This window comes from Marmota marmota, unplaced genomic scaffold, assembly GCF_001458135.2.
Source record: "Marmota marmota marmota unplaced genomic scaffold, marMar, whole genome shotgun sequence".
In the NCBI taxonomy this organism is placed as follows: Eukaryota; Metazoa; Chordata; class Mammalia; order Rodentia; family Sciuridae; genus Marmota; species Marmota marmota.
Window position 1 is genome coordinate 82605424 of NW_026000026.1, and position 26788 is coordinate 82632211.

General features: G+C 34.9%; 2 protein-coding genes and 1 long non-coding RNA gene across 5 annotated transcripts in view; 1 reads left to right on the plus strand and 2 right to left on the minus strand.

Annotated features, from left to right (window-relative positions):
* Nucleotides 1-71: 71 nt before the first annotated feature.
* Minar2 (membrane integral NOTCH2 associated receptor 2) lies at nt 72-17702 on the minus strand. The gene is made up of 3 exons (XM_015477751.2): nt 17369-17702; nt 5127-5354; nt 72-1471 (listed from the first exon to the last, which is right to left on the minus strand). Exons 1-3 carry the CDS (start codon nt 17543-17545, stop codon nt 1292-1294), a joined length of 585 nt encoding a protein of 194 aa, XP_015333237.1. The 5' UTR covers nt 17546-17702; the 3' UTR covers nt 72-1291.
* Nucleotides 9879-26788, plus strand: part of LOC125619128 — a 141593-nt gene continuing 124683 nt past the window's right edge. For both annotated transcript variants that reach the window (XR_007350652.1, XR_007350651.1), the window contains exon 1: nt 9879-10073. This is a non-coding gene — a long non-coding RNA (uncharacterized LOC125619128). The remainder of the gene's footprint in view (nt 10074-26788) is intronic.
* The window catches only part of Adamts19 (ADAM metallopeptidase with thrombospondin type 1 motif 19), a 251578-nt gene continuing 249779 nt past the window's right edge, over nt 24990-26788 (minus strand). The window contains exon 22 of one of the 2 annotated variants that reach the window (XM_015500639.2): nt 24990-26625. In XM_015500639.2, the coding sequence (XP_015356125.2) occupies nt 26474-26625 (152 nt within the window). In that variant the 3' untranslated portion in view covers nt 24990-26473. The remainder of the gene's footprint in view (nt 26626-26788) is intronic. The other variant, XM_048811813.1, reaches the window with a different exon arrangement.

Genomic DNA, 26788 nt, shown 5'->3' on the forward strand with positions numbered 1-26788 from the left:
GGTCATTCAGTCCTACACTGTCCTATAACCCACCATGGAGGAGAGGAGGAATGGGAAATCAGAAACTACAAAGACCATAAGACAATACTTTGTGCACAATGATTTTATTGTCCAGGAAATCTGCACTTTAATGTACTTTATTTTAATTACCTTTAAAGGAAATACAACAAAATAATATGGCAATATCAAAGGACAAAAGCCAGCTTTATTTAATTGGAAGGGAAAAATTCCTTCTTTTGTTTCATACACAAGAAAGCATTAGGGTGCGTTGTTTGGAGAAAGGAGTAGGATGAGGGACTTAGGGAAGGGTGTTGCAGGATGAAGGGAGCAAGGTGACTCAAGTAGTTGATTCCTGAACCTGTCTCCAAGTATCTGCAGGCAATGGAAGGTGAACTGGGGCTGCCACTTAGCTAGCACAAATCAGTAATGGCCATACCTTTAACTAAGCAACTAGGTACTAGGAGCCAGGAGTCCTCCTTACTTGCATTTCTTATTTAGTCTTTAGGGCAGCTCTGTTATGGAGATGGTGTTACCCATTCTCCCAGAGAATATCTTTCTCAAGGCTCAACAGTTAGTAAACGGCACAGTTAGGATTCAAAGCCTCTTCTTTTGGCAGTTCTCCTGCTTTTCTAGGGCCCCTATAACCTAGGCCATGGCTGGAAACATACACTCACTGACTGCCACCAGGGGTCACACTAGCCCATTTGGATCTAGTAATAAACACAATTAGATCTAAATGTAATTAACTAAATAACTATGGCCTGTCCAAGTTTAGTCTTGCTAAATGGTAACATGAAATAGGGTCATTATAAACGATTACTGGGAAAACAAGAATAGGTTTGAACAAAATCTCCCCCACTCCTTCCACCTTGTTTTAAAAACGATTGGCTCATACTTCCTTTGTGCCTACAGGAGAATGGGGTGGAGAGGGGTGACTCGTATTTTAAAAAACAAGATGAAAATGACTCGAGTATTGAGACAAACCTGCTGACAACCCATGCTCTTTTACTCTTTCTTGAAGTGATTAATTTTGGTTGCACTACAGTGACTTTTCTGTGATCTGAGCCTCAGAATCCCTGCTTCCCTAAGGACAAAGCACAGGCTGGAATTTGTACACAGGTTTCACAGAAGAAAGCAGAGAAGCCAGCATGTCACAAACAATGTTCACATTCTACAGGACGATTACACTGAATTGCACAGTCAACAATACATTCATACGGCATGAACATGTTTTCCTGCAAATGTTTAGAAAGCTTTTTAAGACATTCAAAGGGACTCTGTGGCAATTTCTTTAGGTGAAAAGAGAGCTGATAGTCACTATGGTAACCAAGATGGAAGTAACAAGGAGTAAAATTAGACCCATGCGACATAATTTTGATCGCTTTTCACGCTTCTTCTTTTTTTTCAATAAGGTGTCAAAACCCGGTGTGTACATATCTCCCAACCAAAATCGTAGGTCATTGGGATTTTCCTAAAAGAAAATTACATAGAGAATATCATCAATCAGTGATCAGCCAGTGTTACAGACTAAAATTGCACAACAAGACACTGTCAGAGATCCTGAAGGTCCATATTAAGGTTGTCCTAGGTGAGGCTTAGGTGACACAGCTCGAGGAAGAGAGGCTTGACTTCCCTGAATGTTAAAGAAGCCCACTACAGTCTCCTGGCTGACCAGGGATCCTGCAGCTAATTTATAGATCTGCATCAGAATTCATTAGGGAACCTGAACAATTTCTTATTAAATTGCTGACATTGGAGGTTCAGAAAAAAAAAAGTGTTTCTGTCATCTTTTAGCCAATTTAGTATTTTTTATACCTTATAAGTAGTGTGTATAAATCAGGTTAGTAAGCTGATATAGAATTAAAATTCCTTGCTTTAGGTGAACCTTAGGGGTTTGATTTTGTTTGCATGGCAGGGATAAGCATATTTGGTGAGCTTGTTCAGTAAACACACAAGCTGATTTCCATGGAGAGAGAATAAGATTAAGCGTCAGGAGTCCATTCTGTGATTTTCAACCTGTTGGTCTCCCTTGTAGAGAGCTTCAGCTTGTCTGCCCTGCAGAAGCTTCACAACCATTTGACCTTCTAAAGAAAAGACCCAGTATTTCATTTCTCATGTGGGTTCCTGTTCTCTGTGTTTCTGTTTCACTGGCTTCATGTTCCTTTCATTCCCAGAGAGTCATCTTCAAGTGAACCTGCTCTCCTACATCTAATAAATCACCTGCAAACTCTACTGTCCATACATTTGAAAAATTACATTTCTTCTTATCCTCTGCTGTTTTAGTGCTACCGATTCAGTGTCCATGCCTGACACCTAGTAGGCATGCAATAAATTTACAAGGATTGCTGAATTGCTGCTTTCACAAAGTCACTCCAGGCCTCATTATTGCTCTCCTGGATGCTTTGCTTGCAAGGGCAGGAAGCAAGCTGCCCACCCTCTCCCTGCCTTTCCAGTCTCAGTGGACATAAAGTCAGCTGGAGTGTGGCACCACCGGCTTCCACGGCTGTCAATCTCAGGGTTCACTGAACTAGCTTCAGACTTCTGTGTGCATGGCTAGAGGAATGTGCATGCATGCAGGGAGCGGGGATACATCTGGCAGTGACATTATAGCTCTTCCATCACAGTGGTATGAGTTTGAACTTCTTAGTCTTAGAAATGCTCAAATACTATAATAAAATTTGGAGGACCCATACCTAAGGATATTGATATATAAAAATATTTGTCTGCCTTACTCTTATCTTTCATCTTATTTGAGTCCTAATCAGAGGTCTGCATTGTGCCAAGTTTCGTGCCTCTGTTGTCCATTAAAAGCTTTCATCATGGAGACTATCCTTTCTTAAATTCTGCTTCTGGCTTCAGGTACCTTAACCACCCATAAATGGTGTCAGAGTTTCAGAAAATATGTTAGGGGCTCTGTTTGCTAAATATGAGATGAAGGTAGAACGATAATTGAAGGAGTTAAATTATGGAGGTATAGGAAGAAATTTTAATATAAACAGAAGCCATGGCTTCCAGAAGCTTCCCTCAGGAAATTAGTGCTGCAGGATAGTGTCATGAGGTCCGTGAACAGGCCTGAGGAAGGAGAGTGTGTGCGTGTACACATAGAGGACTGGTAGGGTGTGGCACAGATTGTTGTTTTCAGAAAAACAATGTGTCATTTATGTTTATGTTTGATCTTTCCAAACATAATTCACATACTTGTTCAACTTATAAAAATTAGTCTTCATTGCCAATCATCTTCCATTTCCTTAGATTAACATTGAAACTTTTAAAAATTAAAGTTGTTTAAGTGATACATTAAACATTATAATGTTTAAAACAGGTTCAACACATCTATCTCCTCCAATATGTATATTTCTTCATAATTGAAAGTGATAAGTATCTTTCTTCTGGCTTTCTGAAATGCACACTACTGAACTGTCATCTGCAGTCATCCACCTTCTGTGAATAACAGCCCACCACAGCTTCCGTCTCCTGCCCAGCTGCAACCAGGTAACCATCCATCAACGTTCCCCATCCCTGATCTCTCCTACTCTCAAACATTTTTTTTCTTTATTTCTTAGTCTTTTTCCCCACCATTCTATTACATAGACTGTGGCTCTTGCAAAACTGGACTTCCACACATTCTCTCACTTTCCTGTATTTCTGCCTTTGTTCTTGCTGCTCCAGCAAGAAGAGCCTCCCCACTTATGCAAACTCTCCCCATTTATTTTTAATTCTTCAAGCTCAACAAAAATGAACTTTGTCATGAAGTCTTTTTTTATTATTATTATTAGGGCTGATTTTTATCCCCTACCAAATCTTCCCAGCACTTCTAACTATGATTGCAGTCATCTTGCTGTGTCTTGTTCTATAGTTAGTGTTTATTAATTTGCTCAGTTAAATAAATTTTTTGAGGACAAGGACATAAAATCCATCTCTACATTTCATTCTCATGAACATAAATAATAGACACAAACAAAAGCATGTGGTCAAGAAATGTTTGGAAATTTGGAAATAAATACATTTTTTTTTTCTAACAGTAGATTAGAAGTCCTGGCCTTAAACCTCCTGTTAAGAAACCCAAGATTTAAAGAAGAAAGAAAAGGAAAAGACATGTACATGTGTGGGAGAATCTGCTTTGGAAATGACTTGGAAAGGGTCTACTGTAAGGAAGAGATAGATTCCATAATGTAATTTATGAAACATCAAAGATTCTGGACCACAAAGTATATCAAGGAATGCTTAGTCGAGATTTTTAAAGTGTGGGTAGAACTTAAGGGGATACGTACTGTCCCCTTCAAAGGAAAAAAAAAATAAAGGCCTCTGGTACTTCAGGTATAAGGTATAATGTGTATCAGGTAACAGATACACATTTTTTCAAAAAGGTACTTGGAAAATGTCAGGCTTTATTGGCCCAAGGCAGATGAAGACAAGCCAAGGCTGGTTAGGAATCCAGTCCTTTCAGAAAACACAGGGTTACCCTCTCTGCTTTTCAGGTATTTCTAGGTCTTCTGTTTGTAGGTGACATCAGAGGAGAAAAAAAAAGAAAAGAAAGAAAAACTTAAGTTGGGTTTAAACTGGGTGAATGAGTTCATTGCATACTTTTGCTGTGTTGAAATGTTTTTGTTTTGTTTTGTTTTGTTACTGAGACACAGGAAAATGACCAAAATGTAAATCTTAAATCATGGGGTGAGCTTGAAATGAAATGATCTCTGTTAAGAACTCCCTTGCCCAGTACCTAAGACAAAGCACTTAAATATTTTTAAATAAATACAGGATGGGAAATAAATTCTTAAATGTTCATGAACAAAATGGTTACAAACTAGGGGAAAACAGATAATCTTACCAATTAATTTTCAAAAACATTTTATCTTCCCAGAAAAATCTTTGTTCAATGCCACATTATTTTTTTTCCCTCTCTACATTATATAGATGCCAGTAATGACTGAAAGTGTAAAACTCAAAACAAATAAACACAGATTTTGACTAAGAGGGAGAAAGCAAAGTCAGAGGCCCAAATAATCTGAAACATGGAGATTCTGTGTCTAGTAAAGAGTGCCTGCCATCTCACTAATACTTTCTTCTAGGGTTATTTAATTGATCCCCCTCATCAAATGAAGAAGGTGTTTCTTAGTCTTAAATACCTTCAGATGTCCCGAGAGGTTTGTGTGCAGAGAACGTTTATCATATTCCTCAATGGTCCACGAAGGGTTCTTTTTTCTTTCTTCCATAGCTTCCTCCATACTTAAGTCCCCATAGAGTGGATTATTCTTCATGACTGAGGACATGGATGGTGGAGGGCTATCAGGAGTGACAGAGCCCTCCCTGCTGGATCTCTTAGTTCGCTGAGCAGCAATATTCTTCTTTTCTCTCTGTTAAGAGACAAAGAGACAAGACTTCTCTAATAAATGGCCTCCTGATGGTAGAAAGTGCAATTAAGATAACTGGACCTGAAAATTTGCTGATTCTGCCTAGAAATCTAAGAGATTAGGCCAATGAATGAGAAAGGGCTGTGGTACCTACTTTGACTTAGAATCTTACCATTAATTGAATTTTTTTTTCTTTACATATGATCTTGTTCTGAGTTAATATTCATTTAAAGGCTATTTTATAACTACAGAGATAGAATACTGTTCTTTAATTCATCTGGTAGAATTCTGAACAAAGCCAATTTTCCCAGCTTACTTGAATTTTGATCTAGTGACATTATGCATCACTCTATTTTGTATTCCATGACTGATAAAATTAATATTTAACACCGTTGTATTAATCCAGCAAATTCAAGATTAAAAGACATTTAATAGATATGCTTTGGATTTAAAAATGCTCTCTTGGCTCCTATTTCAGACAGCTTTGAGAACTGGTCCAACTTATCATTGTACTCTTCTATGTGTCTACAGACCAGCCCTCTGCTAGATGGCTCACATACTAACTTTCAGATCTTGAGAAAAAACATTTTCAATGAAGCACAATGTGGATTTAGAGAAGTACACATATGATAAATGTGTATCTCAATAAATGTTCACAAACCAAATAAATCCAGTTTCACATCCAGAGCAAGGAGCTGGATGTCAGTGGCACATTTCCTACTCATTTCCCAGCTCTACCCCTTGCTAGGTCCAGTCATCCCAAATGCTAACAGCAGAGGTTAATGTGGACTCATTTTGTCATTTATATAAGTGTAATCATACAATGCCTGCCTTTCTGTGTCTGTCTTATCTTTCAGAATTTTACGTTGATGCGATATTTCCCCCTTCAGAATGACAAAGATGTCGTGAAGGCAGAAAGTTTTTAAATTAAAAATTATTCATTATCTAAATAGAAATTGAGATCAAACAGAAAAGCGATAGAATAATGCTGTATTTACTATGGAGCACAAAGGGAAAGAAATCTCACATAAGTTCATTTTCAGATAACTTAAACCATTTAAAAACTGGTGACCCACTTCCTTAGTTGACAATACCATTTCAATAAATGTATTTCCCATATTGAAACCTTCATAAACAGAGAGAATTGGACAAGATTTATTTCTTCTCAGTCATATTTGTGATGATCAATATACTAATGTCCTCAGCATCTATTGGGATACATGTTGGAATACATGAATGAATATATATATATATATATATATATATATATATATATATATATATATATAGAGAGAGAGAGAGAGAGAGAGAGAGAGCGCATATATTTAATATATTTAAATATACATTGAATATATATATATATGCTGAAGTTGTAAACTAGTATTATATATAATTTCATTCTGAAATGGCTGTTAACAAAAGAAAAGAAGTCATCTAGATAAACCATTCCACATTCTCTTTGGTGTTGTGTTTCCCCTCTCTTAATCCATGCATTTTTCACATACTTAGAGATCAACTTGGAGATTCTTTCTGACTTTAATAGACTCTTGGTCTGCTCAAAGTCAATTTATATTCTTTTACACCACAGTGTGCCATAAAATAATAAACCTTTGACTTGCATTTATCTTAAAAATGGATGGCTTCATAAGTAATGTTTCAGAATTGAACAAATAACAATTTGATAAGAAATTTAGATTGTTTGAGCTTAACTTAATTCTGACTCATTTTTTTTCCCTTCAAGTCTAGACATCTTTGATCATTTCTGAAGAGGGATAATTCTTCTGACATTGACAAATTGGCTTTGTTAGGTTACTTGCCTGCTGAACTGTTACTTGCTTCCTAAATAAGAAAGCTCTATAATGAAGAAAATAAATTTGGGGACTCATGAAAAAAAAATTACACACACTATAAGAATGTCTATAGACTTAGAAAAACTAATATATAAATATAGCAAAATAATCTGAGATACACATATACATTCTAAAAGAACATTCAAGTCCTATTTCTGGACTATATATCTTGAAAGTTTTGAGTTTTATCTTAGATTAAGGAGTCATTTAGTTTTCCTCTGAATGTCAACTTCACGTTTGAAAGACATGTCAAGGGAAACTGTAACTTAACTTTATTAAGAATCTGATGGAGGCTGAGTGTGGTGGTACATGCCTATAATCCCAGTGACTTGGGAGGCTGAGGCTGAAGGATTGCAAGCACAAGGCCAGCGTGGGCAACTTTAAGACCCTGTCTCAAAATAAAATTTTAAAAAAGGGTGTGTATGTGTGCATGCGTGTATCTGTGGTGGGGATGTAGTTCAGTGACAGAGCACCTGTCCAGCATGTGTGAGGCCCTGGGTTCAATCTCTGGAACTACCAAAACAAAACAAAACAAATATATGGCAAGATTTAAAGAATACTTGTCATAATTGAGATTCACTTGTATTTGAATATTTTAAATAGCAGTAAAAAAATTTAAAAAGTATAAATCCAACTCTAACCTTCCACTTTGTTTGACATTCTAGATAGAATATGTTTACCGGAGGAAAATTCAAGACCAATTCCATTGTTTTAATTAGATAGATTCTGAAGTACATTAGACTTTAAAACACTTAAGGAAAGAGACACTTAAAAACTTTATCTAGACTTTTCTGGATCAAACCATTACTTTGTTCATTTGTTCTTTATATAGCTAATTATTATACCTTTAATATGCAAGTAAAATGTCATTTAATAAAGAGACTGAGATAGAAAGACATATATATGCATTCATAAAACAGAAAGCAAGAGGCCATTAAGGGAAAAACCTCTAAAAAATGTAGTTCAGGAAGAGGAAATTTGGTAATAGAAGGAAACATTAAGATGCAAGAAGGAATACTGAGAAAAGTAAAAGAAAATTGATAAATTTATTGCAAAATGGAAGAAATAATATTTGCTAATCTGTGAGTTTTAAAATAAGAAGCGAAAATACTGGATAGTGATAAGTTTAAGACATATATTTTGACTAGGGTGTATGAGGAAATAATTTCAGTGAGAGCACAGAGATATCACTAAAAATAGAAAAAGAATATATAACTTTTCAATCAATGGAACACTAGAAAAAATAAAGGCAAATTGATCAATCTTTAAGCAGACTAAAAAAATGAAACAAAGAATATAGATGAAATATATCAAGAAAATAATCATATTAAAAATGAACAGACTAAGTTTCCTAGTTAAGTGACAGAGGTTATCAGATCAGATTTTTAAAAAATAAGTTAAATAATGTAATATTTACAAAATAAATATCTAAAATATAAGGACTCAGAAAGTATGAGTGTGAAAGACTGTAAAATATATACTAGGAAAATATAAACAGTGAGAGCTGGGTGTGGGGGTGACTAGCTAAAAGCTCACCAATTTTGTTTCCCCTTCCTGAGTACATAGGATTGTCCTGAAGATAGAATGGGGCCCAATGACATGTAGAAAAAAATCAATACAGAACACTCCCAAGATGGTGCCTGAAATCTCCCATAAGATTCTGGGCTTCCTTTCTTCACTTCCTCCTATTCCTCTTCCTCCTTCTGCTCTTATTTCTCTGTTTCTTTTTTGGTGACTTTGTAGGCAATGGTTCTGAGATGGCAGAAACATAAAATGAAACAATTTGATATTCTGGGTCATGGTATTCTGCAAAAACCATCTTCTGATCTTCCAGTTTCTCCTAAATGTGGTTTATTTTTCATCACAGGGTAGAACAGCCTACCTTCAGTGATACAGGGAAGTGAGAGCTTGATATTCCACAACTGTATGGCATTAGCTTAGCAGTCAAGAAGTAGAATGGGACGAAAGTGACACTGGAAAATGGAATGATGTTTATTCATATTATACAGTGGAAAACATTTGGTATAATTATTACCTGTGGTCAGGTAATAATCTAAAACTTTAGGAGAGAGACATGTAAGTAGTCAGAGCATTTACATACATTATTACAAGGCTCAGAGCATTGGCAGAATACAAGAAACGGCCAGGCATGGTGGCACCCTTAGAAACCCAGTGAGAACCTGTCTCTAAATAAAAAATACAAAATAATGCTGGGGATGTGGCTTAGTGGTTGAGTGCCTCGAGTTCAATCCCCAGTACCAAAAAAAAAAAAAAAAAAAGAAAGAAAGATATGAAATTAGAGAAGAAACTATGTCTCTCATTATTCCTATTGAGAAAGAAAGAAATTACTCTAGTAATCCTATTTCTGTGACTGTAAATTTATAGAAGGGACATCTGTTAGGTATAGTGACTGGTTTACCTTGAGATTGGTACTTCTCAAGGGAGGTGAAGGTTCTCAATGTAGGAAATGGTGATACTGTATTCATATACATATTTACATAAAAGGTGATAAATATATATGTAAGATATATATAAGGAATCTTATTTATTATTATATATAAATACATGGTCTACATATTTAACAGGATAAGATAATGGTAGACCCTAACTACAATATCAGTAAACACATTTTCTCAAGAATATATGCAGTTGGATTATGATATGTGACTAATGAAACTCTGACATGACCTGTAAAATCCCAAGCAAGATGTGGGGTTCATCTTCTCCCTTTCCTATCAACAGGCCTACTAGAGATTCCAATACTATAGAGCTTCAAGAAGGAAGGCTTCAATTCTACTTGGAAATGAGCCTCTTGGGACATCTTTACCACCTTCATCATACCTAGTATGAATGAGAGATACATCTTACTATGGTAATTCATTAAGAATTTATATATATATATCTGTTTCCACGGTATAATTTAGCCTAATCATATATATATNATATATATATATATATATATATATATATATATATATATATATTCTTATATATATATTCTTATATATATATTCTTATATATATATATGATATATACATACACACACATATATATTATATGAGCAAAGGGACCTTCTATGTATTATAAGTCACATCATACTATATGTATTGTATTATTATATGTGACATACAATATATAATTATATAATATTTATAATAATATGTTATTATGATAATATATAATGTCATTTCAGACAAAATCCACTTTGTTAGATACAAAGTTGCAAGAAAATGAATAAAAGTAGACATCACCAGTAAACTATAATAACTCTAAATTTATATGTATCTAATAAAATAACTTTTATAAAGCACAACCTAAATTATGATTATTTTTATATATGAAATTTTTATCAAGCATACAAAACAATTATTAAAGATACTTTACACAATAAATGAACAGGTTTGATAGAGTGGCATATATGTATTTGTCTATTAAAAAACTGAAAATATTTCATTTTTAAATATACACTGAAATATTTCAAAAAACTTGATAGTATGTTAGACTCTAAAAGAAATTATAGATACTCAATATTATATTGATCATCCCCTTTGACCCTAACAATTTAGTTATAAATCTGGAAATCATCAAGAAGGTAATTTTAAATACAAAATTTTGTAGACATTTAAAAATGCATTTTAAAGTTACAATAATTGAAATTTTAAAATTTAAGATGGAATGAAAGTGAAAAATGGTCCATTGCAAAATTGTTGTATGGAGCTGAAATAGTATTTTGAGGGAATATTATGGGTATATATTCTTTTATATTTTATAAAAGAAAAATGGAAAAATGAATAGGTTAATAAGCATCCATTTAAAGTCTTCCAAACAAAACCCAGAGTAAGTCTAAGAAATCAGTCAAAATAAAAAATATGAAGCAGAAATAAAATAGAATAACTCCAGTTATACAATGGAGAGAATGAACAATGTTCATAACAATTTTTTTTTGAAAAGGCCAATAAATTAAAAGAATCTTTAGCGATTCTGCTCAGGAAAATCAATACTGACACAAATGACACTGAATTAGAGACTTAAAGGGAACATGAGAAGAAACAGTGGAGATAGACAAACATTAAGGGCCTGCCTGCAGATATATTCAGGGATAGAGTGCTTGCCTAGCATGCTTGAGGTCCTGGGTTTCACTCCCAGAACGTACAAAACAAATACAAATAATAGTAACAATAAAAAATCTAAAAAAAAAAAAAACAAGAGAGAGAGAGAAAATAATCTTAACTACCTTTTTTTTTAATGGTACTGGGGATTGAACCCAGGGGGATTTACTACTAACCTATGTCCCCAGACCTTTTTGGTTTTTAATTTTTATTTTGAGACAATGTCTTTCTAATTTGTCAAGGCTAGACTCAAACTTAAATCCTTCTGCCTCAGTCTCCCAAGTCACTAAGTAATCTCAGAAGCTTTAAAAACTTACATGTGATTAGGTAATTTCTTATGTAATATTAACTTACCCATCTTTTTTTTTAAAGAGAGAGAGATTTAATATTTATTTTTTTAATTTTCAGTGGACACAATATCTTTATTTTATTTTTATGTGGTGCTGAGGATCAAACCCAGCGCCCTGTGCATGCCAGGTGAGTGCAGTACCGCTTGAGCCACATCCCCAGTCCTTAACTTACCCATCTTAATTGAGAAAACAGAAAATACTAATAAGCTAGTAATAATATAAATTTGAATTAATAGTTTAAAATCTACCCCACCCACCCCACACAAACTTAATAACATCAGAACAAAGAGATTTGCAGTCAAGTTCTAAAACCAGTTTCTCAAAACAAATAACTACTATCCTTCTTAAATTCATCCCCAATATAGGAAAACAAGAATACTCTCTAGCTCACTTTATAAGGTTGGCATAAAGTTGTGATAGGGGCAGTTAAAAAAAGAAAATTCTAAGCCAATTTTCTTATCTGAAAATAAATGCAAAAACCATAAATAAAATACTTCTGCACAAAATGCTACAATACGTACCAATGATACATATCAGGATAGTCAGATTTATAGAGAAGGGTATTTTACCAGGAATATGGTAAAATAGTAGAATATTAATGAAATTCATACATTAACAGGAAAAATTTAGAGTTTTGCAATAGTTACAAAAACTATTTGGAAAATATTCAAACATATTTAAAGAGAATTCTCTTAGCAAATTAGGAAGAGTGAAGAATTATCTTAAGCTCATTAAAAGAATGGGCCAAAAATGTCCAGGACACAGTTTACTTAATGGTGAAATATCGGAAGTATGTATGTACGTATTTATTTATTTATTTATTGTTGTGGTGTTGTTTGATACCAGGAATGAACTCCAGGGCACTTAATCACTATGCAATAGACCTTTTTTTGTATTTTATTTAGAGACAGAGTCTTGCTGACTTGCTAAGTGTCTCACAAGGTTACTAAGGCTGGCTTTAAACTCTTCATCCTCTTGCCTCAGCCTCCCAAATTGCTGGGATTACAGGTGTGCACCCCCGTGCCTCACTTATTTAAGTTTTTGAACTAATACAAGGATGTCAGTAATCATATCACTATAATGTTGTAGTGAAAGCTCAAAGTAAAGCAATAAGATTAAAATAAAGAAACAAAAGAGATATGTTTATAAATAGTGAAACAAAGCAGCAAATGACACCATGATACACAGGAATATTAACATGCAAAATAAAATAAGGACTTTACCACATTTCCTGTCTTCAAAATTAATTTATAACAATCAAGGGCATACATGGCTAATTACTGTAAAATATGATTTTAAAAGGACTACTCTCAAGAATAATAAGTACTCTACTATTTATATATAAATCTAATGAACTATATAGAAAATTTTTATGTGGAAAATTATATGATATAGTTGAAAGCCATGTGAAGAATAGAATAAATAAAAAGATATGTTTGTGGATTGAGAGAATCAAGATCCTGAAGATATCCAATTTCCCCATTTTGATCTATATATACAATGTAATCCTAATAATAATCACAATTCCAGCAAGGCATTTTGTTTGTACTTCATGCATGGGTTTGTAGACAAATGAATATCTGCTCTCCAGGAACCACAGTAATTCTGTTTTTCAAATTGCTTGAATGCTTATCTTTATGAAACACAGATTTAATCCAGTGATTTTCTTGTTTAGAAATTTTCACTTATTTCTTCAAATTTTCAGGATAAAATTTAAAATCTTAGACAAAGCATACAGATCCTTGGTGGCCCCACCCAGTCCTCTAGAACTTTATCTCCTGACTGCTACTACAGGTAACCAGGGTTCTGGAGTCCTGAATGTAGTATTGTCACATGCATGATGTCTTCAATGCAGTCTTTAGAGTAAGACATTCAGGTCTAGTTTAAGAGAAGCAGAGAAGAAAAATGTGGTTTGTTGTTGCTGAATTCAGACCATCCAGGGCCAATTTTGTAACTGTGTTGGGGATTCTTTGAGCTACATAAATTGAGTATAACTCAATAAATCATGTTATTACTGGTACATACAGGTAAAACTATGAGCAACTTGATTATGCTTTTTGATCTAATTATAGATGGCAATTTGCATACCTACAAATTCCCATAACCATCTCCCTAAAAAAGCTTAAAATTGAAGACTTTTGTATGTGCAGGGCTGTTTCAAAATAGTAAACAGGAGACTAAGAATAGAGACATTCTTAGTGAAATCATGATATATGTGTTCAGCAACTACCAAGAAAAAAAAATAAAACAAATATGGAGAGAGAGGGTGTGAGAAAAAAAGGAAAGACATTAGAATTTAATGAGAAAAAGAGAGCTATAGGACTGAAACAGAGTGAAGAATGGGATTTTATGAAATGAACTTCGTAAATGACATCACCTAGAGATTAAGGAAGAGAAGTATCTCACCCTTGGCCTTTGGCTTCAGCTCACAGGTTTAGTCTGGAATGTTCCTGGGTTCTGAAACTGATGTGACAGAAGGCAGGAAAAGATATAACAAAGAGATTAGTCTGAAAAGATTTGGAAGTCCAACTGCTAATCAGAAGAAAAAAAAAATTAAGAGGCCTATCACAATACCTGAAAAAAAACACATTTTATTACTTAAAATATTTTAAGCAAGTTTTTCCTTTTTTTTTAACCTCATTTTATAGAGTTGGCAGAAATATTTGGAATACAATTCTGAGTGCTTTCATCAGATACATGCCCCAAATCATTTTCACAACCAGATATATTAGACTTTAGGAAACATTTTTCATTGCATTGATGTGAAATTTATTGTAAAGCTTTTTTTTTACTTCTCTAGTGAATGTATTTAGAAAGAGTATAGTAGTGAAATCAAATAATATTTGTTTTCCTTGAAAACATGGGAGACCTGAATATATGCCTAGACAGAAATTGATAACGTCACTGGTTACTGACTTGCCTGAGAACAGTGCTTAGTTCTTCATGTTATATAATATGGTGTTGGTGCATGTAAAAAATGGCTTAGGAAATTTCCTCTGAAAGTGGATTGTAAAATTAAAAAAAAATAGAAATTAAGTCACTGACATAAATCCAGTATATATATTTCAGAATTCAACTTGATATTTATATTTGAGATCTTCATGGTTTCTGTTTTAACCACTGAATTAACACCTATTTGATGGCAAGTTTGTAGGTTAAGTCCTTTTATGTTCCATGCATCCCAGATACCCTGCCCCTAAGCAATATATTTCCAAAAAATTAGTTGACACCACTGACATTTGTGAGGCTTTCTTGTGATTATCAAATTATTTTTGGGGTTAGCCACACAGCTTGACAGATATACTGAGTACATTCCTTACCCACTCATACACACAAACATCTCCAACCAAACTATCTATAAAATAATGGAAGTGGTACTATATTTATCTGCTGTGTTCTAAATTCTAATGAAAGGATAACTTCAATATACATTTTGGGATATAGGTAAATAATAATATATACATACACACTTCTATTAAAATTTCTTCCACTCTTACAGAAAACTGCTTCTCAATTATTTTACCTTTTATTTACCCTCAATTTTAAGGAAACACTTTAAGTAAATCTTGTGCTCATTTTGCAAATGAAAAAACTGAGGCCTGGACTGATTATGGATCATCATACTGGCTTACTGTGGATTTGAGACAAGAAATCAAGTTTCTAATTCTCTATTCCAGTTCTTCTCATTGGCTTAATGACTTCCCACCATGGTGAGGATTTTAAAACTGGCAGGGGTCACTTTCTGGGCCTAATACCTCAATACACCAGGCATATTCAGGGTCTTCTTTCAAGTGTCATTCCAACTATTTAAGACTTTCATATGCCCGATTCTTTGAGATTTATTTTTTAATCCAACAAATATATGGATACTGGATTTTAAGATCATCAAAGGATTTAGGAATATGATGGCTCTTTAAATCCAGTATTTTGGGTATTGAGGTAGGTATGGCACAAACTGACCAGCAACAATTAGATTCACTGCTTCACTTCATATTACCATACCCAAATTTGTGCTTGTTTCACTACCACTTATTCCCACTCCAGGCAGTATTCCAATGGTAATAGCCCTTTAACAAGTCTTTTACCATCTCTTTTTAGGGTAAAAGGATAACTAAAGCATGTTTATTTGAAGTTTACAATTAACCAATAACATATATAAAGAGGCACATGAAGTAGAAGTTCACCTCCTTGGTTTTTCCTTCAATAGCTATTTGGACTCAACAGGGCCTAAAGGAGAATGTGTCTTTTAAAAATTTGTATTTCCTTCAGGTTTAGGAACAATAATCAATAGTTTTCATCTGTGATCTTCCAAATGAAGGAAATAGGGCAACTCTAGTATCAAACCAAAGATTTTAGATCAATGTGCTTCAACCTCAAAAGAATTGTTGGTTATATTTTCTTAATCTAAACTTCATAGAATGGGGGGGGGGGTACAGTGTGCAGATCTTCTGAAATAATTTTGAATCATTTTATTCTATGATATAAACAATAAAAAGATAAAGGAGGTATTTTATTCCATTTAACTTTGAACAAAACACAAAACAAAATGGGTGTGTGTAGAAAGTGAAAAGGGTTTGAGGATTATAAAAGAATAGATGCAAAAAAATTTTAAAAGTCTGTTGTCATAATCAGCTGCCTTACAATGGAAATAAATTAGAACCCTTATAGGTGGAGGAAACACTTACATAATCATTTGAGTGTGCTTGATTTTGAATGATCTCATGATAAATGTCCCTAGGAGCCCACAAACATACCACAAAGGAGTCACTTTACACCAGGACTCAAGAGCAGCAACTGTTCTTGAAAGAAAACAAATTTCTGTTCAGGGAATTTGAACCACTCCAAAGGATTTAATGACTTGCAGGGGTTTGTAGGTCAGTCACATCTGTTCTAAAATGAAATGCTTCTTCCTGTTTCTAAATTGCCTAACCCTTAACCCCATTAGCCTTTACTTCTTAAAACAAAGATTATTCCTGTTTCATTAGCTGTGCAACATTCAGGGCCTTTATAATTTTTACAGCACATGGAATTCATCATAGCTATAAAGCTATAAAGAAGAATAATCTTCTCTTTTGGTCAGCAAAAAGAATAAAGAGTCAAACAAAGAACAAGATAAATAAGATCTGCATTAAGTTTGAAGGTTTGATTGGTATGTCATGTCTACATGGACACCTGTGGAAAATAAGTGTATCTGAAACAGACGTGCGCCTATCCAAGATGGAGAATTTCTGCGTGTTTCCCTTCTTCTCAGTAGGTTTCCATTGTTGTGCTGAGTGCTCTCCATGTAAATGAAGGGATCTAGTCTGAGGTAGAAGCTAGCCCCAGCTGCCTCTGAGGCTTGAAAACCCCTGCATTGTAAGCTTCTGAACCTTTATACTAAGGCTACACCAGAAGGCAAAGAGAGGAAGGGTCGATTTCCCTAACAACCTTATTTGCAAATATAACAGTTGGTTTAAAAATTATTAAGGAAAGGAGTAAAATGAGGTCTATACACAATCTAAAACGCAGACAAGCAGAATAGCTAGTGATTGGAGGAGAATGAATGGGTGGGAGAATTCACACATTTTATAAAGACACTAGAGAAAGGTTGGAAGAGAGAACACTGCCTTGCACTCTGTTTCCTATAACCTTCTTTTTCACAAATAATGAAATGTCAAATAACGAGAAAGAAACAAGCCCCCCAGATTTATATGCCCCCAGATCTTACCTGTGAGTAGACAAGGTTTTGCCAGTGTTGTGCAGCAGGATAATGCCCACCCGGAAATCTCGCGAGGCTAGCCTGCAGAAGGGCTGGGCTCCTCATTAAAGACTTCACGTCAAGCTGCAGGAATTTGTCAGGATGGTTGTTATTGGGCAAAACAGAAAGATCCATGTCTCCCTTCATCTACAGTGGAAACAAAGGCAGGCAAAACTGCTCCGGTCAGACTCCTCCATTATTAATGAGCCCGAGGATGCTCCGACTAGCATCTGAAACCAGGTCTCTGCTGCACTCAGAAGCCACTCTCAAAATGACATGTCAACACACAGGAACAAAGAAACAAAGCAGCACACTGCCCTTACACACACACACACACACACACACACACACACACACACAGCTTTTGAATGGGACAGACAGTGCTGCACTGATTAAAATAAATAGGATGGCAAAATTAGATAATGTATGGCATTTAATGTCTCTCCATTCAGTCTGAAATAACAATCTGAGGGGCACAATTGTCTATATAAAAGCTGCCAGAATCTCAGTGTTATAGCCCATAATTTAGAACACAGGAAATAGTCACCTGGAGAGAGACACTGCTTGATTTTTCTCTCTCAATATTGTTGAGCTCACAGCAGAGTTGGCCCTGCCTAGGCAGCCTCACATGTGATAGGCAGTATCTTGTTTCTTCTTATGTTTGACTCCCAGAGACTTAAGCTCAAGTGAAACCTAATCAGGTTCAGGTTGTCAGCTCATTCTGAATAGGAGAATGGCAAGAATTTGCTTTATAGTATGCTACAGTAATTTAGTGCCCCAACCTATTGCCTTGACCCAGCCACAATCAATATACCTTTGACTGTTCCTAGCTATGTAAGCTTCTGTGATGTTTGTGTTCACATTTGGAACCAAAGGGAACCATAGCTGCAAAGTTTGGATGATGTGTTGTCTTAAGTGAACCCCTCTGCTGTTAAGAAAGCTGGGGACAATGGTGTGGGAGGGGGCGGGGTGGCTATGGGCAGTGTCAAGCAGCAAATGACTATGGATGACTTTAATGGAGAATGTGCTGTTTTCACAAGACACTTTACTTTAGATGACCCATACATCTCATTGGGAAACTATGGAATTCCATCTGGAGAAAGAAGAAAGCTCCCCACTTGTGAGAAGATAAAGGATAGATCCATCAGTGGCTTCTAAAAAACATAACTGTCTGATATTTTTGCATTTTCATAAACTCTCTGACTTAGCAGGAAGGTTTCCCTTCCAGGGGCAATGGGGTTACATGTTGAATGTATCAACACTAGATTTCAGAAGAGTGCCATGTGGCTTATAAGAATCAGCAGCTAGGATGTTCATGAACTAAGCAAGACACGGGAGAGCACTTACCTTTTTTTATAGCAATAGGCATAAGGGGATGTGTTTTAGCAAATATTTGTCCTACTTAAAGTTGTAAAACTTAGTCCGCAGTTAATATTATCTATAAGAATTTTTCAGACACAAACTCCATTATTGTCTTTTGATATTTTAAATACCTTTGAGGTGATTTTGAAGTGTGTTTACTAGAGAAGCAATAAGTACTTCATAATGACAGTTAATAACAAAACAATTAAACCACAAGTGTTCTAAGAATGAAGTGTATGATGTACACGTACATGTGTTTGATATTTTCTGGGTTTTTCGGTCTGCTGCCAGAATACATCCAATGAACAAATATTTCTCAGACTGCTTGCTTTTCCTAAAAGATTCTTTGGGGAATAACACACATCTTCAAGAAGAACCTTGCTTGTCTTTGGCTCTCTGTATTGGCAAGTGGAGACACAGAACTTAGATCCAAATATATTTGATTAGGCCTTTTCCTTAGCCAAAGTATGAGGTAGGTGAAATGAGCCTTCAGTTTTCCTTAGGCGTTCTTTTAGGTTTCTGTGCTATGCCCTGTGTGCCCAGAGATTTATGCACTCCCTCTCCATTTGCAAGTTTATTCCCTTCCTCTCCATCTTCTTCCCCACTCCTTTATCATCAATTCTCTTCTAATTCCTGCAGGTAGCTGATAGGACTGCAGCCAGGAAGTCAAACTTCAGGCCCTCACTTCCTCTACTCCTCCCTCTCCCTGTGCCTCTGCTCCTGCCTGGAGACATTCCTTTTCATCAGTGGCTGTTGATTACCCCCTATCCATCCTTCATGGGCCATGGTTGACACCTAGCCTTCTGTAAAACCTTCATACATTTTGTACATTTTCCTTAGTAGATGTGATTTTTAATATCTACTTTGAAGCTTTATTTGTACCTTCATCTTTTTTTTTAATTTGTTCTTTTTAGATATCCATGACAGTAGAGTGTATTTTGACATATTATAAAATATAACTTATTCTAATTATGATTCTATTCTTGCGGTTGAACATGATGTAGAGTGGGGTTGGGGATATAGTTTAGAGGTAGAGCAATTGCCTGGCATGTGTGAGACCCCAGGTTCAATCCCTAATACAAAAAAAAAAAAAAGGAGCATGATGTGGTCATGTTTTCTGGTCATGTTTTCATATATGAACATAGGAAAGTTTTTTCCTGTTTGTTCTACTCTTTCCTATTCCCATCACACCTCCCTTCCCTTCATTCCCTTTTGTCTAAGCCAATGAACTTCTATTCTTTCCTTTCCTCTCCCACTTATCTGTGTTAATATCTGCATATTAGAAAGAACAGTTATCCTTTGTTTTGGGGGGATTGGCTTATTTCATTTAGCATGATAGTTTCCATTTCCATCTATATATGGACAAGTGTCATAATTTCATTCTTCTTTATGGCTGAGCAGTATTCTAGTGTGTGTGTGTGTGTGTGTGTGTGTGTATCACATTTTTTTACCCATTCATCTTACTGTCCTTTGTTAGATAATTTATTTAATACTTTTAACAGCCCCTAAAGTAGATAATGCATTGTAAAATAACAGACCTAATGGATGGCCCCTTTTACTTGACTCATGCCTGCAGATACTAATAAAATCTTTTGTTCAACAAATAATGATTGCTGTTGTTTCTTCCAGTCTCTAAGAATGTAATTATTGCTGGAAATTGATAATTCAATTAAAAACATAATTAGGTGTTCTGTTTTCTAATCTTCTGTTCCATCCATGCTCATTGAAAAAAAAAAAGGATTTGCTTGCCAAAAGTTTTGTGACTATATTCTCTTCTACTGATTTATGATGCATAAATTCATATTAAAACTTAGTAGTTCTGCTTTGTTAATGCTAGCATTTTCCAAATTGATTACATGACACCTATTTATTGTTTTTCCATTAATTGAAAAAAATTGAGTTATTTTAGAATAATTGGTACATATTGGCTTATGGTTTCTATTTCTCTCCTGTAATTAAATCTTTTTATTCAAGAGCAAGGAAAGGTAACAATATAAATGAGTAAGATTTATATTGGAGGAGCACTCTGGTGGGAATCATGGAATCTAGGGCCTCTCAAATTTACCATATTGGTAGCCATTTGCTCTCTTTACAGCAATTTTAATAAAAAGTATTACTTACCCATGGATTCTCATCCCACATTAATTTTTATAGGAGGGAAATTAAAATAAAAAGATTAAATATAGACTCACTAGATAAAAGTGACTATATTTTAATTTTCCTATTTCTCTCTTCCTCCCTTTTTCCTTTCTTCCTTCTCTTTCTTTCAAAATTGTACCACTGACCAAGTAGAATATTTGAAAGTGTTTTCAGCTGAAAAGCCTGCACAATGTCCAGATGTGCAGTCAAATTATCTGAAAGAATTTGAAGATAATTTGGATAGTTTTGATTACAAAGCAAACCTGTGAGTAAGATTATATGAATCCTTGTGTTATCTATTATAAAACATTTTCAAAACAAATCGGAAAAAGGGAGGTAGTCAGGGTACTTGCATATACAGAATTTGGAGTTAGAGTAGCTCTATTACATCCAACTAAATTATGAATCTCTCTGAGACTCAGTTTCCTTGGTATAAAGACAGTAAGAGCACTTACAAAGTTGCTGAGAGGTTTAATAAGTGTAGTTCTGTGGTTAACATAGATATACTAAGCACTAAAGAAGTTTGCTATTATTTTAAATCTGCATAAGAACATAAACGTTCAATTCAGTTTTCTCTGATAAAAAAGCAAACTAAAAAAAATTAAAAATTAAAGCAATATTAACCATCTGTATTCTTTCTTTTGTGGCACTGAGATTGAACCCAGTGGTGCTCTACCATTGAGCTCGGTCCCCAGCCCTTTTTATTTTTATTTTGAGATAGGGTCTTACTAAGCTGTTGAGGCTGGACTTGAACTTGAAATTCTCCTGCACCAGGTTTCCAAGTAGCTGGGATTACAGACTTGCACCACCTTGTATGACTTTTAACCATCTATATTTTAAAAATCAATTACATTTTCCATAAACCTCTTTCTTTTGTAATTCTGAGTAAGAACTGGCCAAAAAAGGGAATTGCATAAGATGTGAAGGCAAAATGGAAATAGAATTTATTAATTCAAAAGTCCTTTAGGAGTCATCCGTGGTGTACAGTGGCTAGAGTGTTATTTTAATTCTTACCTGTAGTCTCCTAGAGTAAAATACATTTAAAGTGCAAGTCAAAGGGAGAGCTTATGGAAGTCTAATAACTTCATCAAGTTTTGACTTCAGTCTGTCTTCAAATGGGGCCTAAGAGTTCCACCCTCCTCACAGATATTGTCTTAATGCTGGGAGGTATTTGGCAAAGACATACTCAGACACTGACAGAAACCCTGCCCCTCATTAGTTTTATGATTGTTGGAACAGGAGCTTGTATGGTGGTAATGTTGATGGAAGTTCCTAAAATTTGAAATTAAATCAATAAATGCTTTCCTGAAGGGGTTTCAGAATTTGCTCTACCATTAAGGATTAGAAGGATGCAGGGGTAGTAAATTATCATTCTTTTTAAAAAAAAATATTTATTTTTTAGTTGTAGTTGGACACAATACCTTTATTTTAAATATTTATTTTTATGTGGTGCTGAGGATTGAACCCAGGGCCTTGTCTGTGCTAGGCAAGAGCTCTACCACTGAGCCACAGACCCAGCCCCTAAATTATCATTCTTTTTGCCTATTATCCTCTGAAGACAGAGGATTTGAAGAATTACATTGGTTTACTACAAACAATCAGATGGTGCCCCCAATTTCAGTTGTGGTTCCATATGTATTATAAGAGCAAATGAATATTTTGGGGGACCTAAAAGAAAAATGTTAAATTATTTTATTAGTGAAAACATCACCAGCAGTTTGGTTTAATTCAGCAATTACTTCCACTGTCTGAAATTAGGGCTTTCTAATCCACAGGGGCCACAGTCTCTTCTATATTGCATATAATAACATAAGGGTCTACCTCAACAATGATTTCATGTTGATTGGATCTGGTGAACAGGAAGTTGTAGCTAATAATACTATATAGACACCTTAATAATATTTATGAGTGCCAGAATGTGAGTTAAACTCCTTAAAATGTTGGGGACTTTATACCTTGGTAAAATTTCTCAGATTCAATGGCATGTTGAGATATGGCTTTTAAGGTGAAGGACAAGTTTCTACCCCTGGCCCTTTCTAAGAAAGAGATAAAAAATCCAGTTGGGCAGCTGCAGTAATTTGAACCTCATTTGGGAATGATGTTTTCTGAGACTTATTAATGAGTAACTGTAGACTTCCAGTTTTGTATGATGCACAGAATAAGAGGTGAGTCTACAACCAGTCCAGGCTTCATTTGAAGACATTATGCTCTAATTTGACTGTATGGCACTTAAAGAATCACTCAAACATGAAGATCCTGGATGGAGCTTCTGGAAGGTTCCTATTGGTGAATCATAGTAAGGTCTCTGGGATTTTGGAGCAAAGCTGTGGAGTTTTCTACAAATAATTCTTTTTGCTCTCAGAAGCCATTTTTGGCTTGCTACTAGATCTTAGTAAATGCTAAATGCTTGGCTATGTGTCATCAAATTCTCATGTAACCTGTACTGCTGATTATAAATTTGATGATGAATGATCCTTGAAGCCTATGCAATGATTACCTGAGTGGAACATCATTACAATCATCAAGTGTACCAGATTAATCTTTAGCACATTCTGAAAGCATAAATAAATTCCAAACAGATTTTATTATTAGGGATCCTACTATGGTTGCATTGCCTCCTTTCTTCCAACTCATACCTAAGGTCTCATGGAGTCTTTCTCAGGACTAATTAACTGAGATAGAAAAATATCTAGGTTTGGTTTGCTAATAGTTCTTTGCAATAAACTAGCATTACCCAGGTATATAGCTGTAATTCTACAATTGCACAGAGAAGTGATCTTACATGAGACTACTAAGAAAAATTCTTAATCCTTTTAGTTAGAAAGAATGTGTGTCTGGCTATTCACTTTGTCTGAAAGGAAAAATGGCCAGAAGCATGGTATACAGTAATTTATGCTTTGTGGCTCAAGGTTTGCCTGCTTTGGCAGGCACTTGGAGCATGATCCAAAAATTAATGACAAGGAAATCTGAGGGGGGGTGGTGGGAAAGTATATAGATGAACATCCTTGAATAGCCTACATACTTATATTCCATTTGACTGCTTACCAAAGAACTCACTTGGGAGAGAAGGATAGTAATTATCAAGTAGGTAAGATGATGTGTCTTATAGATTTTGGCCAGTCTCTTTCACCAGCAACCTTTATACTTGATCAATGGGCTTATGGACAAAGAAACAAATGGTAGCAGGAGAGGAAATTATGCATGGACTCAGCAACATGGGCTTCCTTCCACTCACCAAAGTCAGTCTAGACAAAGTTTCTGTTGAGGGTTCAAGCTAACAATTGCAGAGAAGATATGGAGCCATTCTGAAGAAGGACAGGCCACCTTGATGGTAGATTGATTATATTAGATTGCTTCTATCAAAAGAGATGCAATGGCTTATTCTCACAGAAATAGTCACTTACTCTGAATTGAGATTTGCTTTCTCAACCTGCTATGCTTCTGTCAAAATACCATCTGTGAACTTAACAAATGTTTCATTCACTGATTTGGTATTCCACACAACATTGTTTCAGTTCAGAGAACTTGTTTAAAAACAAATAAAATGTGGCAATGCTCATGCTCATGTAAATTTCCTACCAGTATCCCTTTCACCCTCTAGCAGATGGCCTAACAGAATGATACGATGTCTGTTAAGAAAAAAAAAAAATTACTTCTGGCACTAGCTAGTAGAAAACACTTTGGAGGTCTGAGGTAATATCTTAGTTCTAAGATGCTATATATGTTCTAAATCATTGACCAATATGTGGTGCTATTTCTACCAAGACTCATAGATTCAGCAATCAAGGGATGGAATTGTGATTGCCTTCCTTATTAGTTTATTTTTCTTCCTTCTCTTATTCACCTACTGTCTTTCATAAGATGTATGGATACTGGTTAATGTTACATTTCAGCAATTAAGTCAAAGGAGTTCCATAATTAGGAAAAATCTAGAAACAAAATTACCCCAATGTTAAAACTAACTAATTAAATGTAGGTGAAAATAATGAAAGAAGTGTCAAGTACTGTGAAAGTTTTGAGGTCTTACCCTACTCATAATATATCAAATTCATCAGTCATTTTTTAGAGCAGAAGACACAAGACTCCTGGGTTAGAGACAAAGGACTTTATTACTCACAGCAATAAAATTGGCCAGAGAGAATCTGCATTTCCTTGCACTGGTTCTCTGAGCCCCAATTCACACAGGGTAACATGAAGAGAACCAGGTGACATCTGCACGTGTAGGAAGCCTATATTATAATAAAAGAACCTCAATTTTAGAGAGCCTGAAAATTTAAAAAAGGGAAGCAAGCATGTTTGCCCTTTGTTCCAAAGAAATATACTACCTCTGTCTTCCACAATGGTTCATTGTATAAGAGTCCTTTAGAAGAGACTTCAGAACAAAAGCAGACAGTGCCTTTTCTTGCCAAACATGTGGAAGTGTGAGAGATCTATGAAGAATTGTCTCCCAAAAGGAAGTTTTACATATTTTATTGAAAAATCTAAGAAATCATGTGAATCATGTACAATATTTTCTCACGAGAAAAATTCTAAGCTGGCTTTTGAACGTTTCACAGAATTGTAAAACTTTTTATTTTTAAAAAGGAAAAAAAAAAACACAATGAAACTACCATAGTATTATATGCTTTTCGTCTTTTCTGATCCTAAGGAAAAGGCTGAAAAATATTCAGTAAGTTTTCTCATTATGATTTGTGAGTCTAAGCACTCTACTCTTTCATAAATCTGCTAAACGGACACAAGGAAATGGGTGGATCAATGCTTTCTTTGTTCAAAATATTTAAAAAGCTAAAATCTAATGACAACATGATAAAATAATACACATTTTTGTAGGATGTTATCATTTCTAAAACAGTTTCTCTACACTATATCAACAGTGCAATGGTGATTCAGTGTAAATCATTACAGTGTTTCATTGTTACAATACTTGTGTTCAAGTACATGTTCATGAACATGATCAAAGTCTCTGCTTTGACTTTCTTTTCCATTATTAAAATAAGGTTATAATTACAGTAGAATTTTTCCTATGGATGTCTCTAAATCTGAACCAAATTCATAATACATTCTCTAAAAACCTGTTCAACACTATGAGGTTTCTTAAGTTTACACATCTCCTGCAGATTACAGAAAATGGGCTAATTCTGCAGCAGGACATTAAAAAAAAAAAAAAAAGGAACCATGATTTTCTCCATATATAACTAAACTATGCTAAGGTAGTATAAGCACTGTATAACTCAATAGTATTAGTGGAAAGTAGCACCTTAGAGACAGCCCTAACTTTAACTTTAAAAAAAAAAAATGTTTTAAGTCTAGTGATCTTTTTTTTTTTTCATTTTCTTTTTATTAGGGCACTGGATCCAACTTATTCATTCATATAAATTTTGCCTTATAGTATAAATCAAAATGTTTGTATTACCAAAACAAATACCACATTGGATGTTTGGCAGGGAAAAAATAAATTAATTTGATTAAATTATATGTAATCTGCTAATATTTGGTCTGAAAGACATGCTAGTGTGTGATTATAAATAATGTAACTGCAAAGAAATGTGAGCCAGCCAGCCAGCCTGCTAGAGGTCAGCTCTTCTGCTGTAGCTTTTGGGCATAGAAGTCCCTGCACGTCTCACAGCAGCGCTGATACCACCGCATGTCCTGACATAGGTTCTTCTCACGGATCACTCGGCAGTATACGGGCCACTGATCACCCAAGCACTTGAAAGTCAGAGCAGCTGTGAAACAGAACACAACAAGTTCAATAATACATTAATAGAAACCAATTTCAGTCACTTATTTTATGCATTCATTTTGACTCATATATATTACCTTCTGGAATGCAAAAGGCAAAGACACACATGCACACAGACCCCCCCCCCCCACCTGTCTCTTATACAC

Excerpts from the sequence above, each read along its gene's own strand:
- Minar2 (XM_015477751.2), bottom strand. The coding sequence starts at position 17,545 with ATGAAGGGAGACATGGATCTTTCTGTTTTGCCCAATAACAACCATCCT. Across the intron at positions 5,355-17,368 it reads AAAACCTTGTCTACTCACAG|AGAGAAAAGAAGAATATTGC; the intron begins GTAAGATCTGGG and ends GTCTCTTAACAG. Across the intron at positions 1,472-5,126 it reads ACCTCTCGGGACATCTGAAG|GAAAATCCCAATGACCTACG; the intron begins GTATTTAAGACT and ends ATTTTCTTTTAG.